At 41.3% G+C, this 14,863-nt stretch overlaps 1 protein-coding gene across 4 annotated transcripts in view; it reads left to right on the top strand.

Moving 5' to 3' along the window:
• The first annotated feature begins 414 nt into the window (after positions 1 to 414).
• letm1 (leucine zipper-EF-hand containing transmembrane protein 1) overlaps positions 415 to 14,863 on the top strand; it is a 21,659-nt gene continuing 7,210 nt past the window's right edge. For 2 of the 4 annotated variants that reach the window (XM_035673324.1, XM_035673323.1), the window contains exons 1-12: positions 415 to 769; positions 4,398 to 4,455; positions 5,003 to 5,474; positions 9,846 to 9,989; positions 10,794 to 10,931; positions 11,192 to 11,395; positions 11,627 to 11,746; positions 12,024 to 12,155; positions 12,353 to 12,511; positions 12,636 to 12,734; positions 14,042 to 14,176; positions 14,377 to 14,570. In XM_035673324.1, coding sequence (XP_035529217.1) covers positions 691 to 769; positions 4,398 to 4,455; positions 5,003 to 5,474; positions 9,846 to 9,989; positions 10,794 to 10,931; positions 11,192 to 11,395; positions 11,627 to 11,746; positions 12,024 to 12,155; positions 12,353 to 12,511; positions 12,636 to 12,734; positions 14,042 to 14,176; positions 14,377 to 14,570 — 1,934 coding nt within the window. In that variant the 5' untranslated portion in view covers positions 415 to 690. The remainder of the gene's footprint in view (positions 770 to 4,397; positions 4,456 to 5,002; positions 5,475 to 9,845; positions 9,990 to 10,793; positions 10,932 to 11,191; positions 11,396 to 11,626; positions 11,747 to 12,023; positions 12,156 to 12,352; positions 12,512 to 12,635; positions 12,735 to 14,041; positions 14,177 to 14,376; positions 14,571 to 14,863) is intronic. The other 2 variants (XM_035673326.1, XM_035673325.1) reach the window with 1 other exon arrangement.

Genomic DNA, 14,863 nt, shown 5'->3' with positions numbered 1-14,863 from the left:
TTACGCAATGATGTGTGATTTTTTGTGTGATTTGAATAATTGTATATTTGTATATTTGTATATTTTATGCACCAACTGCACCAGGTCACATTCCTCGTAGGCGTAAAAACCTACTTGGCAATAAACAAGATTCTGATTGTGATTCTGATTCTGATAGAATAGTAAAAAAGACAATATTACAATAAGTACAGTAAGTAAAAAAAATAAAAAAATGCATGCATTAGATCTCAACACAGTTCCATACTCTTTCCCAATAATCAAACCATAAATCGCATTGAAAGTAAAAAGGTGAAAAGGTCACGTTGCCTCCTTTAAATTAAAAGTCCAACCCGGACTTTTATTTTTAAAAACACACCGGAAGTCTCTTTCCCGACGTCAGATTGACGTCACTGGGGAGCCTGGTCCGGCTAGCTGTCATCCGCAGAGAGGAGAAGGACATGGAGCTAAATCTGCCGATGTGCACTCATTTATCCGTCGTAGCTTGTTAAAAGCATACAAGGTTGTTGTTTTTTTTAGGGGAGGGGGAGGGGGGGTTGTTGTTTCTGTTTACCAGGACAGCGACTCTTTGTTTAGCTTTTTTTTTTTTTGTTCCAACGTCTTTAACGAGCAGTGGCGAGCTAAGCGGCTAACCAAAGCGGCTAACCAAAGCGTAACAGTTTAAAGGTAGTTCAAACAGAAAGTGTCCTCCGCATGGCGTTAATCCTGTTTACGAGGTCCCGGGCACCTTTAATGAAAACATCCAGGTCGTTAAAGAACGAATTCAGGAAAGGTAAGCTTTCTATGTTACTGTCTGTGTTTGTTTGTTGTTTTTTGGGTGTGTTTGTTTGTCACGTTAATGGAGACGAAATAAAGCAAACAATACATCTATATTATATATTAGCATCTGTAGAGGAGGTGTTTACTGACAGAGGCAGGGGGGGTTAAACCCTGGTGAGGATGGTGGGGGTCACCCAAGGTACCAGCAGATAACTGAGCACCACAATTTAAAAAAAAACACTTATTGTAACCTACTAATCCGTTATTGCTTTACCTGAGGCCGTGTGGTGGGTGTGAGGTGCATCGACTCACCTTTCTGGGAACTGAATGAGGAGCACAACATGATTAGGGATTCAGGTTATCTGAGGACAGCCTGTTTTCTTCCACTGCAGTCTGAGAGGATGCTCTGTAATGGCAGGCAGGTTCCCCTTTCTGTGTATTCAGCACTCAGCAGATATCATTACCCAAACACATGTATATGTTGCGACCTTGGAGCACAGTTTATCTGGTTTATTGTTGGTGTTTGGGCTGATAAGTAACGTTTAACATGTTTTTGGTTAATATGCAGTCTCACTTTTTTGAATTCACCAACGCTATACACTCTCTAAGGTTAGTTGTTATTACATTTATATGTCAGGGAGGTAAAACTTTAACATTTTTATACAAAGAGAAGAGATGTTTTATTACTCATGATTTGGTTTCTAGCTTCTTCACATCTCTGTGCTACCTTTGTTATCCAGTTATCCGAGCCCATGTCCTTTCATAAATTGGCTTTCTTTGCTTAAATCTGCCTGAATAAATAGAAATTACCCCCCCCATTAGTCCCCCGTCTTTTCAGCAGAATGCTCTTATTTTATCTCTCCTCTGACCGGTCTTGAACTGGGCATCACTCCAGCTGAGTGTGGCTCCAGACCAGCTCTGTAATTCAGTTTTATTCTGATAAGCACTGCATGTTAGCTGTTGCGTAACCTTCAGACGTTAAGGTGCTGTGTCTGGGTGCACCTTTTATTCTCAAATACTAAACGTACATTGTGTCACAGCCGTCAGTGAGCGCCGTTCAGAGGACAGTGCCACATGAAGATAATATTTACGTCTGTAGTTTAGTCGGTGCTTTAAAGCCGTGCTTATAAATAGATGAGAGAGTCATAAAGGGAGTTTGTCTGTCTGCGCTGGACGCAGGGAGACGGGGCTGTTGGCTTTAGGCCCAGATTATCAGGCAAATTGCAGCGCTTCCACGAGGAAAGGTCAGTGCCTCTTATAACTCCACCTGAGACAGACTCGGCTTCATTTTTCCATGTCTGTTACGTGCCTGTAGTACGGAGGGTGGGCATCCTCTCATACTCTGGTTGTTAAACATTAGAAACGGTGACAAAGAGCTGCTCAGCGGGCTCCAGGTCCTGCTGTGACTGAACATTGATCAGTATGCTGGCTTTGTATCTGTCTAACAAAGGTTGGGAGGTCAGAAGTAGTAAAGATTAAACAGCGTCAGTAAACTACCGCAGAAACAGTTCCAGTTGTGTGTCTGTATCCGAGTTATTATGCTATTATATTATCATTAAATCAGGGGCATACAATGACAATAATATCATTTATGGAAATACTATTTAAAAGCAGTTACCGTGACAGGCCTGGTGGGGGCGTATCTGCCGCCACATACTGAGCCCTGCATTTATTTGTGTGGAGTGTTGAGTCATTTTATCCCGAGTGACACTGCGACCACTCCCAGTTACACTCAGTTCACACGCTGAGAACACTGACCCAGAAACGCCATTCTTAAGTGCTCTGAACGTTACCAAAACCACACACTCAAAGCCAGAAATACAAACGAACCGCAGGTCACACACGAGTGAGCTGAGGCGGGCGGGGCGTGACCTTCCGACCCCGGACCTACCGAAGACTACATCCAAAAAGGGATCAAGACCAAATGGAGACCACGAGCACAGTAAACACTTAATACTTTAGATTACTTTCCAATAGTAATGCTTAAGGAGTCAACAGATATCTCTGTCGAAGCTTTGTAATTTACTCATCAACATCCAAGTTGTGCAGAACTGCAGACGTGCTTCGTAAAATACAAGATACTCACAAAAACATACGAATAAACTCAATAAAACCCTGTAATGTCAGTATTTGTCTCCAAAACCAGTTATAATCAACAAAACATCCTAATGCTTCTATGGCAGTTTATTCTAACGGAGGTTTAGTAAACATACTTGGTTTTTATATTACTGTGGTTAGTAGACAAAAACTTTGTTTACTGGAATCATTTTGAGTTTTACTTTTGCTTGAATGAGGTTTTGTGCATGAGTCACAATCTCCTGTATTCTGCAGTTTTGTGGCCACACTGCCGTAGAAACTGAAAATTACAGTGTATAAAAACGCTAACTTATCCTTTTTAAACAAATGTACAAGTCAGATAGTCTGTTCTGTACATACATGCTGTTCCTGACCTGGACCACAGCTTACATATACATATTTACATTGTATAGTGCCATACTTTTGCAATCTGATTAAAGAGGAAACAGATTTTCTCCATAGGAATCTCCTTTGTGATTCATGGTATCAGAATCAGAACTGGGTTTACTGCCTAGTACGTTTTCACACACAAGGAATTTGTGGTGGTATTTTGTTGCAAAACAGTTAAGATTGAGAAAAAAAATAAACACGATAAAAAGCAAATACTGTAAAGCCAAGAAGATAAATGTGAAACGAAACATTTGCAGTAGGAAATGAAAAGAATAAAGCATTATTATGAAAGAAAATATGTACAGTATATCTGTTTTTAAGGCTGTAACGTTCCAGAAGATGTGCCCTAGTAGACTTTATACTTTATATACTTTATATAGACTATAAATGTAGAAAAATATAGAAATACTGTTGCACCATTGTGTGACTGAAAGACAATCTAAGAAACGATCTAATCCGACAGAAAGAGGCGTCAACGTGAAACCAAAACTGTAAAAAGCGTCGGGGGGATAAAACCACAGAGGAAACGCAGTGTGTGCTCGTACAGCCAGGTGAATGCTGTAGGTTGAGGTGTTCTGCTGTGTTTTCCAGGGTTTTCTGTCCGTGCCTCAGTTGCCGGCTGTTGGACCATAGAGGTGACACTGTTCCAGTAAACTCTCTGTCCTCCTGGCTGCCTGTCATGTTCACCCAGGCCTTACTGGATTCACTCCAGTCAGCCATGTGAGAGCCAGAGGAAGGTGGTTAGGCCATGTGCTCTGAGATGATTGGTTGGAAATGTCTCACCACTCCGCCCCCTCTCTCTCTGACAGGGGCCTCGGGGGTTTCGGAGCCCCTGTGTGGGCCTCCAAGACGGATCAGTGTAAAGATATTAACAGAAGAATAAGAATAATGCGTAACGTAATGTTGTTTGGCAGAGATCTTTACAAATAATATACAAAATATGGGGGAAAAGTAGAAAAGATAATCTCTAAAATGGCTCTGTAGAAACATTTAAAAGTGAAAGCACTGTGTGTTGTAGCTGGATCAGTGATTACAGATATAAAGTGGCTGTATCAGACCAGTCGGGGCCTGCAGATAGCTGCTGGTGTGTGTGTTTGTGTCCCTCTCTGTCTAATGGCTCATTATCAGAACACAGCTGCTCATGTTTTTTGTCTTTTTTTTTTTCCTCCTTTCAGGGAAACTACAAGATGGTGCCTGTTTCAACTGCACCGCGCTCAGACTCTCCAGTCAAAAGTAAGTGTTAGTTAATTAACTGCGAGGCTTTCACCGTGTCTGCAGTTCCTAGAAAAATCACAGATATCTATAATATGGAAACTAATGTTCTGATGTGCAGTGTTATATAAGCTTTTTGAATCTTGGAGTCCGTGTCAGAGGTCTTTTAAAGCCTTGTGTTTTCTTGGATGCTGCTTCTGTGTTAGAAACCTCCGTTCAGGCCTGATTTAAGTTGCCAGTGCCTCACGTATTGTCTTAAATATAACCTCTAGGTCATTTTCTGATATCTTATACTTTCTTTCTCCAGTTTTAAGTGGGATCTGAGTGATATCGATCGAAAAGATTATGTCTTTGAAGTTTTAAAGAGAAATCCTGAGGAGGATTTATATTCCTGCTCTGTATCTTGCAGCATTTGAGCTTCCATTTTGTGCAACAATGCTTTTAAATCCCACTGCTTTCTGTAGGTAACATCAGTAAGCTGTTGTTTTTCTGTCTAAAACTTGAGTTTCAGTCTTTTCTTTTAATGTCTGTCTGTATTCTGAAGCTCTTCATCCTGTTGTCTCCTTAGACCCGATGGACTCCGGCTCGGCAGCTTGTCCCAGGTCTCTTCATCCAGTCCTTCCCTCCCTTTGTCAGATGGCCCGGACTCACAGAGGCTCTACTGTGCCTATGTGCTGGGGTCCTCTCCTTCACCGTACCCGGCTATTACAGCGGGATCCCAGTGGACGATAGCACGGCCACAGGACATCACCGGTGTGAGGTGGATACACACCTCGAGGAGGAGATGGGACGACTCCAAGGTGGAGAAGTCACTGCGTTCGTTAAAGGACAAGAAGAAGAAACTGGAGGAGGGAGGGCCTGTGTACAGCCCCACACTGGACGCCAAACCTGTGAGAAGGACGGTGCGACAGTGGGTGGTGGATGAAATCAGGCACTACTACCACGGCTTCAGGCTGCTGTGGATTGATACCACCATTGCTGGGCGCATGCTGTGGAGAGTGCTGAACGGAAACCCTCTGTCCCGACGCGAGAGGAGACAGGTGAGGTCTGCAGGGAGGGAATACAGGTGTCCTGTAGTTTTGAAAGGTTTTCTATGGAGAACAGAACGTTTTAGATGTTTATAACATTTACTGAGGGTCACACTTTGCTTGTAATGCAACCTCACATTCACATTACAACATCAGTGTTGTACAACTGGCTTGTGAGCAGCCCTGTTGGAGTAGTGAGTATTCAGTTGTTGTCTTCACACACACTTAAAGCTGACGTCAAGTATTCACAGTGCTCAGTTAATACATCTGTTAAATGCGACTTTATTTGGCTAAAAGGAAATGTAATTCTTTAAAAAAATGTAACATTAAATTCCATCAGAGCAGCCCAAAGGCGGATTTAAAGGCGGAAGTTTATTTTTACGCCATATATCTTCCTCTTCGATGATGCAGCATTAACCGTTGGCTAAACCACAGACCTGTACAGCGATTGTGTAATCGTAGCTCAGCAACTATAACTAGGCCTGTCAAGCTTGGTTTGGATGGATGCTGACTCTTCGCCCTGGACGTACAGTTTTAGCCGCAGTCTTCTAGCACAGTGCATCATGTATGTTGTGCTTACATAAGAGCTTTTCACAGGTGTTTTCAAACGAGTCAACTGGAAGAATTACAAAGACTTTCAATCGTTTTATGTAGCCAACTTGGCTTAATTGGATAGCTATCTAGCTGTTATATTGGACAGCAAATGGATAGTTGGTGGCTCTTAATGATTAGCCTGCTTTTGTCCACCTCTGTCTGAAATGTAAAATAATACTTTCCATTGGTTAATTTGTCACGGTTGCCCTTGTAGAGCATTTTGTGACGTCTAGGAATGGAAAGCTTGACTGGTGTAGCAACAGCAACCAAGTTACTGGTCAGTTTTACCCACGAATATGTGTACTTCAAGCAACAGTCGGTCCAGTTACAGAGAGTACTTGGGTAATGATATAAGTAGAAACCATCAGTCAGTGTTTCCTGTGAAAGAAAGCTCAGAGTTCATGGAGCAGCCAGCGTGAGTTTAGAGATCAGAGATGAGCACGGTTTAAGTCTGACAGCACAGACATCTTGTTCTATATGTTTAATCCGCTGCTTCGCAAACCTAATGGGATCAATTATAGAAATTGGCTGCACGCTGAGGGTTTACTCACCGGGCGCTCAGCACTCCTCATTTAACTTCACCTATTGTTCACACTTTGCACTTATATCATCATCGGTTCATCATGAACTACCGAAACAATGATTAAAAACTGTTGTTGTAATGTAATAAAATGTCACGTGGCTAAAACATGCTTAAACTGGGTCATACAGTTACGACGAGTATACATTTGGTATAATGGTTAATTGTTCTTGGATTTTAACTGGTGATGTAATCATATTATTTACTTAGTCAACCTAACTTAACCGAAGTTATTTGACCTCTTTTGCAGGAAATAAAGTACTAAAAGATGTTTATAGGACAGACTCTCATGTTATCTGACTTATTCTGAGTCTGACGTTAAGATAATCTGTATGGACTGAGGCCCAGTGCCCACTGCAGTCATCTGATGTCGGTTCTGGCACACAAGTGTCATTTCAGTGAAGGTGAGCAGGCCAGCTCAGGTCGTGCTTACGGTTCCCAATGTCCCTCAATAGTACAGGATGGTACAGACTTAGTGGACATGATTGGCAAGCTGCGAATGTTCCTGTTTGAGTGTGAGTAACTGAGCTGCTTCTGTGGTTGACTGGCCCACTGCTGCCCTTGTCTGGGAATCTTTCCATGGCTGAGATACTCGGCCGAGTTCAAAATTCACCAACTGCTTTTGCTATCTGACGAGATAAAGCGAGTTCAAACAAAAACCTTACCTGTAGCGCTCAACATTATAGCTCGGTCGGCTGATCTGAGTTCAGTGTGGAGATGAACTGGAGAAAAAAAACAAACAGAGGAACCAAATAGTCAAATCTTTGTGTTGAACAATCGGGTGCAGCCCCAATTACCAAGAAATTCATTCTTCCTTATGTTCTGAACGTTCCCTTTTGTTTCACGGTAATACTGTACGAATGATATGCTTAATACTTAACCTGGAAACACTTTCTTTGGAATAACCATGAATCAAAGCTGAAAAATGCTAAACTACCTGCTAAACTACCACAACAGCGTGTGGCAGGTATTGTTTTCACCTTGTGAGTCTGTGTGTGTGTATCATCGTGACAAAATGTGGCCCTGAAGACACCTACTCTACTGGGAACTACCAGGGAGGCAGTTTTCTCTGAAGAGGTTTTGTAAACACGATAGCGTCACAACTGCGCAATATATCGCAAAACTGTACAGGTGTGTAGCTGAGATCGAAGTGAAGGCTGAGTTCGAGCGGTGTGAGTCATGAGTACTCGGTATTCAGCATTATAATTGCCAATTTTGACTTCCAAGAATCATCATTCGATTTTGAAAGTATTGCATTGATATTAGTCTATTGTGAAAACATCAACCTACGTATATTACCGAAATTGTTATCAGGTTACTACACCATTAATGCCGCTGTATTGCCTTTTTAAATAATGATATAAATTATAACCTTACTATAAATAAAAGCATTTTATTGTTAGCAAGTTGCAACATTTTAAAATACAAGATGATACCTGCTGAAACGGTATTTGATTTTTAAGTGCAGTGCTGTGAGCTTAGAGGAGTGTACAGTGCAGAGACATGTTTTGCAGGGTAGTTTCACAAGTTACACAGTAACAATGGGACCTCTGATCGCTTTGCAAAGGGATGGTGCAACAGTACAGTGAAGAACTGGGCCCTTTTTTTCAGTGCTCCCGTTGTAGACGGACATTTTCCACTGACCTTATTCTTTGAACTCTACAACGTGAGCCAAGGTGAAAACATTATATAGGTTAATTAATTGGATATTTGACTCACAGCGTTCATATTTATCTTTATTACTTTTGGTCAGATTAACCATTTGAATCTCCTTATCTGACTAATGCAGTAATGAAATTAGTCTCAGTTGAGTGTGTGTTAGTACATATAGTTACTGATGGTCAGTATAGTTAAAGTTAACAGTAATAGTTTTCTTTCTCTAATGTCAGTATACATCAAAAACAGACCAAACTCTACAAACATGTAAAACAGAAATGAATTTTACTGCAGTTTGCTTGTTGGATTACATAATTTTGTTATACAATAACAATATTATCACATGTTGATATGATTCCAGTGAAAGTGAAACAAAACAATATAATTTAGTTACGGTATTTAACATGATGCATGATTGGTGTAATTATGCTAAAGTGGAAACAGTGGAAATGCAGCCTTATCAGAGTGCTAATAGCTTCTGGTCAGTGCTGATGACGACCACAGCCCCCCCCCCCATTAAACCCACACCACCAACCCATCTGCACCTTTTCAAATGCAGCTGACTGTCCTGGAGCCAATCTACACCCCATTCATCTAACCTGGACTGGTTTTGCCTCCTTAATCTCTTCCTTTCATATTCACTTACAATACACTGACCTCCGTTTAAGGCTTCTTCTATTTTAACCTGCCACCCCCTCCCCTCCCTCCTTTGATGTAGAACTCTGGGAGATGATATACATGTCAATGGGCCTGCGGACAAAGGCCTTTTCACTCACGCTGGCCTAATTCCTTCACCCTACTTTTCCACTGACATGCAGGTGGAAAGGGCGGAGAAAGAAGGGCTCGTGTTTTGGCCTTCGCCCCTCTGGGCCGTTTCTGTAGATGGCTGGTTGGGATTGTGTCCCGGGACGGTCAGTAAGCCACAGTTGGACAGCTGTACAATGAAGTAGACTACTGTTGGCCTGGTACTTCTATACTCTGAGGATTGTTCAGGTCTGTGCTGAACAAATGGGCTTCCTGTTGGCTCAAGTGGGCAGTTTCTGAGCCTTGTGAGGCAGAATGTTCACTTTGGTCCAAAGCTCCATGCAAATGACGCATCAATGAACTAGGAGGTTTCTGTTGCTCTGGGGATGCATGGGGGACAGGGTTGAAAGTGCTGACTGTTGAAACTGTTATAAGAGGGATTGAGCAGGGTGATTGTATCAAGGGACAAAGGAAGATGAGGTAAACATTTTCACATGGTTCCCTGTTGGCTTTTTCCTCTTGCTGCTGCCCTCTGCTGGAGGCATACACAAACGTCAGCCCGGTGGAAATTACGTGGAGGCCCGTGCCCTACATGTTCTGAATAGCCATCCAAATACAAGCAGTCACTGGCTCAGCTGATCAACAAATAGAAACGTGACCCAACTGCACATTGGCATCAGTTTGTTAATATCAACCGTGGTTATTTTAAATAATCTCTACTGTTCTTCAAGACACAGAAAAAAACCTCTTCATTAACCTAAATTTAAGGAGTCTGTTCTAATTCCACTTTTTCCCAATTTTTTCCCTAGTTCCTCAGAACATGTGCCGACGTCTTCAGACTTCTTCCCTTCCTCGTCTTCATCATCGTCCCCTTCATGGAGTTCCTGCTCCCTGTAGCTCTGAAACTCTTCCCCAACATGCTGCCGTCCACCTTCGAGACACAGTCAAAGAAGGTAATAAAAGCTGCCTGATACAGACGCATAACATCAATGTTGGGGATTGTTTTAGCTGTCGTAGTCCATTTTTAGGTCTACATTATATGCCAGTGTAGTTGAAGACACAGTAGCTCAACTAAGGCGGCAACTAATGATTATTTTCATTATTGATTAATCTGCCTATTATTTTCTCTTAATTGGTTGGTTTTGTTTGGGTGATTTATTCAAATTGCTTGTTTTATTTAGTCTAAAAACCCAAATATATTAACTTTGCTATCATATATGACAAAGAAAAGCATTTAACCTTCACATTTGAGAAGGTGGAACCAAAGAATGGTTGGTATTTTTATTTTAAAAATAACTAAAGAGATTGTCAAAATAGTAGCTTATCCATTTTTCCATCTAATCGATTAATCTACTAATTGTTGCAGCTCTTAACTCGATACCAATACCAGTACGTTGGAGTTTATTAAATGATTGTGTAGATTGATGTTTCAGGTCATTACAAAATCAATGTTGCAATATCAGGCTGCTGTCTCATCCTGATGACGGTTAATCCTATTTACAGTCTGATCCACAGCATAACAAGATCCATGATCTGTTCTCCTATACTGTTTGTGTTTGACAGTGCTTATAATAATTCAATGTAAAGTTTCTACATTTATAGTAGTAGTTATATAGTAGTAGTAGTAATTTAATTCCCATTTCACCACATAGTTTATAACATTCTTCAAAAAACTATTCTCACCGAAATCTAATGTACTATGAAGAATGGATTATTCTTTTTTACACCACATTGAATTTGTAATGTGTTGTTTTTAGGAGGAGAGGTTGAAAACTGAGCTGAGAGTCAAACTGGAGATGGCCAAGTTCTTGCAGGACACCATCGAGGAGATCGCTCTGCGGAACAAGGCTGCCCAGGGCAATGTGACGGAGGAGTTCTCTACTTTCTTCCAGAAGGTTGGTAATGAAACCAGGCTTAGTGCTGCCCTCTGGTGGTGAAACCATGAAATGTCTCTGTATGTAAAAATAAATGTAGGTCATGTGCAGTTCAGCATTCATTCCAGTGCTGCAATATGTCACTCTCCTGTTAACTTACATGCTTTATTTAAAAATTTTATTGCAATATTTTCTGTCTGTGTCACAAAAGGTGGGCAAATACAAGGAAACTAGGGCTCTCAGTTCCAGATTTTCTTGTCATTACTTTTTCATCTTTGTAGATACGGAACTCTGGGGAACGTCCCAGTAATGAGCAGATCATAAAATTCTCCAAACTGTTCGAGGATGAGCTGACTCTGGACAACCTGACCCGACCTCAGCTGGTGGCTCTCTGCCGTCTCCTGGAGCTCCAGTCCATTGGGACCAACAATTTCCTCCGCTTCCAGCTTATCATGAAGCTGAGGGCCATCCGTGCAGATGACAAGGTATGAACCTCCGTGGTGAAGTTCTAGTGGATGTCCTATTGAAATGATCACGTCCCCCTATCATTATCAAAACTAAACAGACAGCTACGCTTTTATATAGACAGATATTGGTCAGAGGCAATAGGTACAGCACTCTTTTAGGTAAACATTACTTGCATTTTAACTTTTTAACCCAATTAAAATGGAAGTTAGTTGATCATTGGATGCTCTGTGTGAACTCTGTTTATCCAGCTGATAGCAGATGAAGGTGTGGCGAGTCTGAACGTGAACGAGGTGCAGGCAGCGTGTCGCGTCAGAGGGATGAGATCTCTGGGAGTCACAGAAGAACGACTGAGGGAACAACTCAGCCAGGTAATAACAGCAAACAGCAGATGGAGGGTGTTTGCAGGATGTGCACAAGTTCACATGTAAATCAACTTTAATCCTGTTGTGGTCAAAGAGAAATCTCTCATATCTAATCTAACAGAGAACTGGATTCATCTTCTTTTATCTTGTATCTCTCATCCACACATGTTATGTAGACAATTAGGGTTATGAAAGTTTGAGAAGATTTTACATTTGTCTTGCTGTTGTCAACGTTAAATCACATATTTGTCATAACCTCATGTGTTATATTTGGCTCTTGTAGTGGCTGGAGCTGCATCTGAACCAGCAGATCCCCACATCCCTGCTGCTGCTGTCCCGAGCCATGTACCTCCCCGACACCCTTTCCCCCGCTGACCAACTGAAGACAACACTGCAGACGCTGCCTGAGATGGTGGTATGTTAAGAAGCCGTGGGCTGGGATGTGTGACTTCGCTGTGGTCTTGTTTGCCCTGGTGAAATTATAATACATAGTTGATAAAGATAAAGACATTTTATTTATGTAATCAGTAGATAAGCTTCTTAGCATCCTAGCTGAGCTGGGGGAATTTAAGGTTTAGCTTGTGGTTGTTTATCCTGCTCTCTTCTCTCCAGACAAAGGAGGCTCAGATGATAGTGGCAGAGATGGAGCTCTCCAAAGTGGACAATAAGACCAAGCTGGAGACGACATTACAGGAGGAGGCGGCCATACGCCAGGACAACAAAGACAGGGAGATGGAGAGGTTGGCGGACGCTGCGGAGAAAGCTGCCAGGGTAACAACTCTGATCCTTTTGTTGTTATTGTTCAAAATATTTCAGTTCCTTTGACAAATCCTCACCCATCAACCATCATCTTATTAAGCTCTGTTGTTCTTTGCCTCATCACTGTCTTATACAGGAGGGTGAGCTGGAGTTCGAAGAAGAGCTGACTAGAGCCGACAAGGCTGCTCATTCAGAGATACTGAGGGATACAGCACCTGTCATCGAAGCAATCAAGGTAATGTCTCTAAACACACAGCCTGTGAGATTGGTAGATTTTGTTTTTCACAATTAGTTGCTATTTGCATTTTTATGTACCAGTATTATGACATAAATATAACATAAATAAAACAGTGTCGTCTGTAAAGCTGCGTTTATTTTCAGAGATTGGTACTATAGTTAATAACAATACAATATTTCATTATTTATAGTTTTATATTTTCATTTTCATTATTTCCAAATCAGTGTTAGACATTAGTAAAGTTAATATTGATTTTTTAAGTCCAGACTTTACCTATGTTACAGAGCTCGTTCCCCAACAGTACTACTAACCCTCGACCAGCACTAAACATTGATGTTTGATTTTACTTATTTATTTACTGATTATTAGTCAGAATGTAATTTATGTATAACACATGTTGCCACCATTTAATTTGATCACTTCTGCATCTTCTGTACCACACAGTTTGAACAGTGGCAGACATTCCTGCGCCTCCAGGTTAGGTTTAATGATGTCTCCTCCCAAACGACCCTCAAACCCATACCAGTTTATCCCTGCACGCACAGTACCTGGTCTTTCTCTGAGCGCCCCCACATGAAGGTTAAACAGTACTTGCATAGAATTCTGGCGTTTGAACTATTTCAGACTGCCATTTGATCTCATGTTCAGCAGGAGTGAGAACATAATCTGCATTACAAGAAATAAACCCACCACAAAATGCTCATTCAGCTTTGTGTGTTCTTAAGTGGGATGTAAAGCAGACATGGTTAATCATAGCCATGAGTGGTCAACGTTTACCAGCGTTCCCTCTCTTATTACATAAAATCCCACTCATTCAGTGAACTTAAACCAAATAAACGCTAAATATGATTTGCAAGTTCTGTTTGGCCCACATCTATATGGACATCTCCTTCTCTTTTCCTTGTGGATCCTTCCAGGCAGTGTCACTGACCAAGTTGAGCCTTTCCCTCCCTAACAGCCTTTGTAGTTCCACAGAGTTCTCTCCATAAAGTGTTTCTGGGGTTATGGGTATCCCAGTGTCCTCTAGAGCTTCACTCTTTTACCCATTTTGTGTGTTTGGGTTGGTCTCCTATGTGGTTTATATTAAATGCACATGTGGTGTTTGTTAAGGGGACGCACTTTTTGACCTACTTCTTAAAGTAACTGGAGTGTATAGTTACGTACATTCATTTTTGAAGGGAAAATATGGCCTTAAGCTAATATGTTTATCATTCAGTATCTACTGTAAATGCTTTCATCCAAGTTGTGGGTAGAATTTCTGACATTCAGCAGCAAATATCTTCAATTATATGTTTGTGTTCCAGGGTGAGGAGATCACCAAAGAAGAGATTGACCTGTTGAGTGATGCATGCTCAAAGCTGAAGGAGCAGAAGAGGCTGTTGACTCTGGAAAAGGAAGAGCTTGAAGAACTGAAGGATGATGTCCAAGAATACAATGAGGTGCCTGTGTTAGACTTATCTTATTTAACTTGTTAAATTAATATTTATTGCCATGCAAGTCAAAGGTTTTAGAGGTTTTAAGAGTATTTTGTCTCAAAATAGACAACGTGTGATTATATGTGATAAGTGTTTTTGTAGCCTGGGTTATGTAAAAGTTGAAATCATTTGCTTTGTTTGTGTAATAATGTGTGTTTTTCCAGGATCTGGAAGAAATAAAGAAGGAGCTTTCTAAGACCGGCCAAGAAGAGGCACTGGAGGAGTCAAAGGCGAGCCAGCGTCTGTCCAAGAGAGTAAACCGCATGATCGGTCGCATTGACAAGATAATCCTGGAGCTAGAGAAGGACAAAGTTATCCTGGACGGACAGATGGACAGTGGAACAACCCCGCCTGTCGGGTAAGAGCTGAATATGTCATTTTAACTACTATACTGCTGTCCATGGTGACAGCATTAGTCTGTCTCTTAATGCTTTTGGACTTTGCTACCCTGTCTTTGGCGCTAAGGACATTTGTTTCTACTGATTATTGAAAAGCAGACAACAAATATATTGTAAAAAAGACTCAAAACAGCTGGCCAAATGTTACTCAAACAGGACTTAACAATGCACTTAAACACTTAATAAATAAATAAGTGTGTTGTCTATCTGGTGAGAAGAGTCTCATAACTACTGTAGGTAGTCGTGCATGAGC

Source organism: Morone saxatilis, unplaced genomic scaffold, assembly GCF_004916995.1.
Source record: "Morone saxatilis isolate NCDOM2014 unplaced genomic scaffold, NCSU_SB_2.0 Contig3, whole genome shotgun sequence".
Taxonomy (NCBI): Eukaryota; Metazoa; Chordata; class Actinopteri; family Moronidae; genus Morone; species Morone saxatilis.
This window is presented reverse-complemented; position numbering and strand designations above follow the sequence as displayed.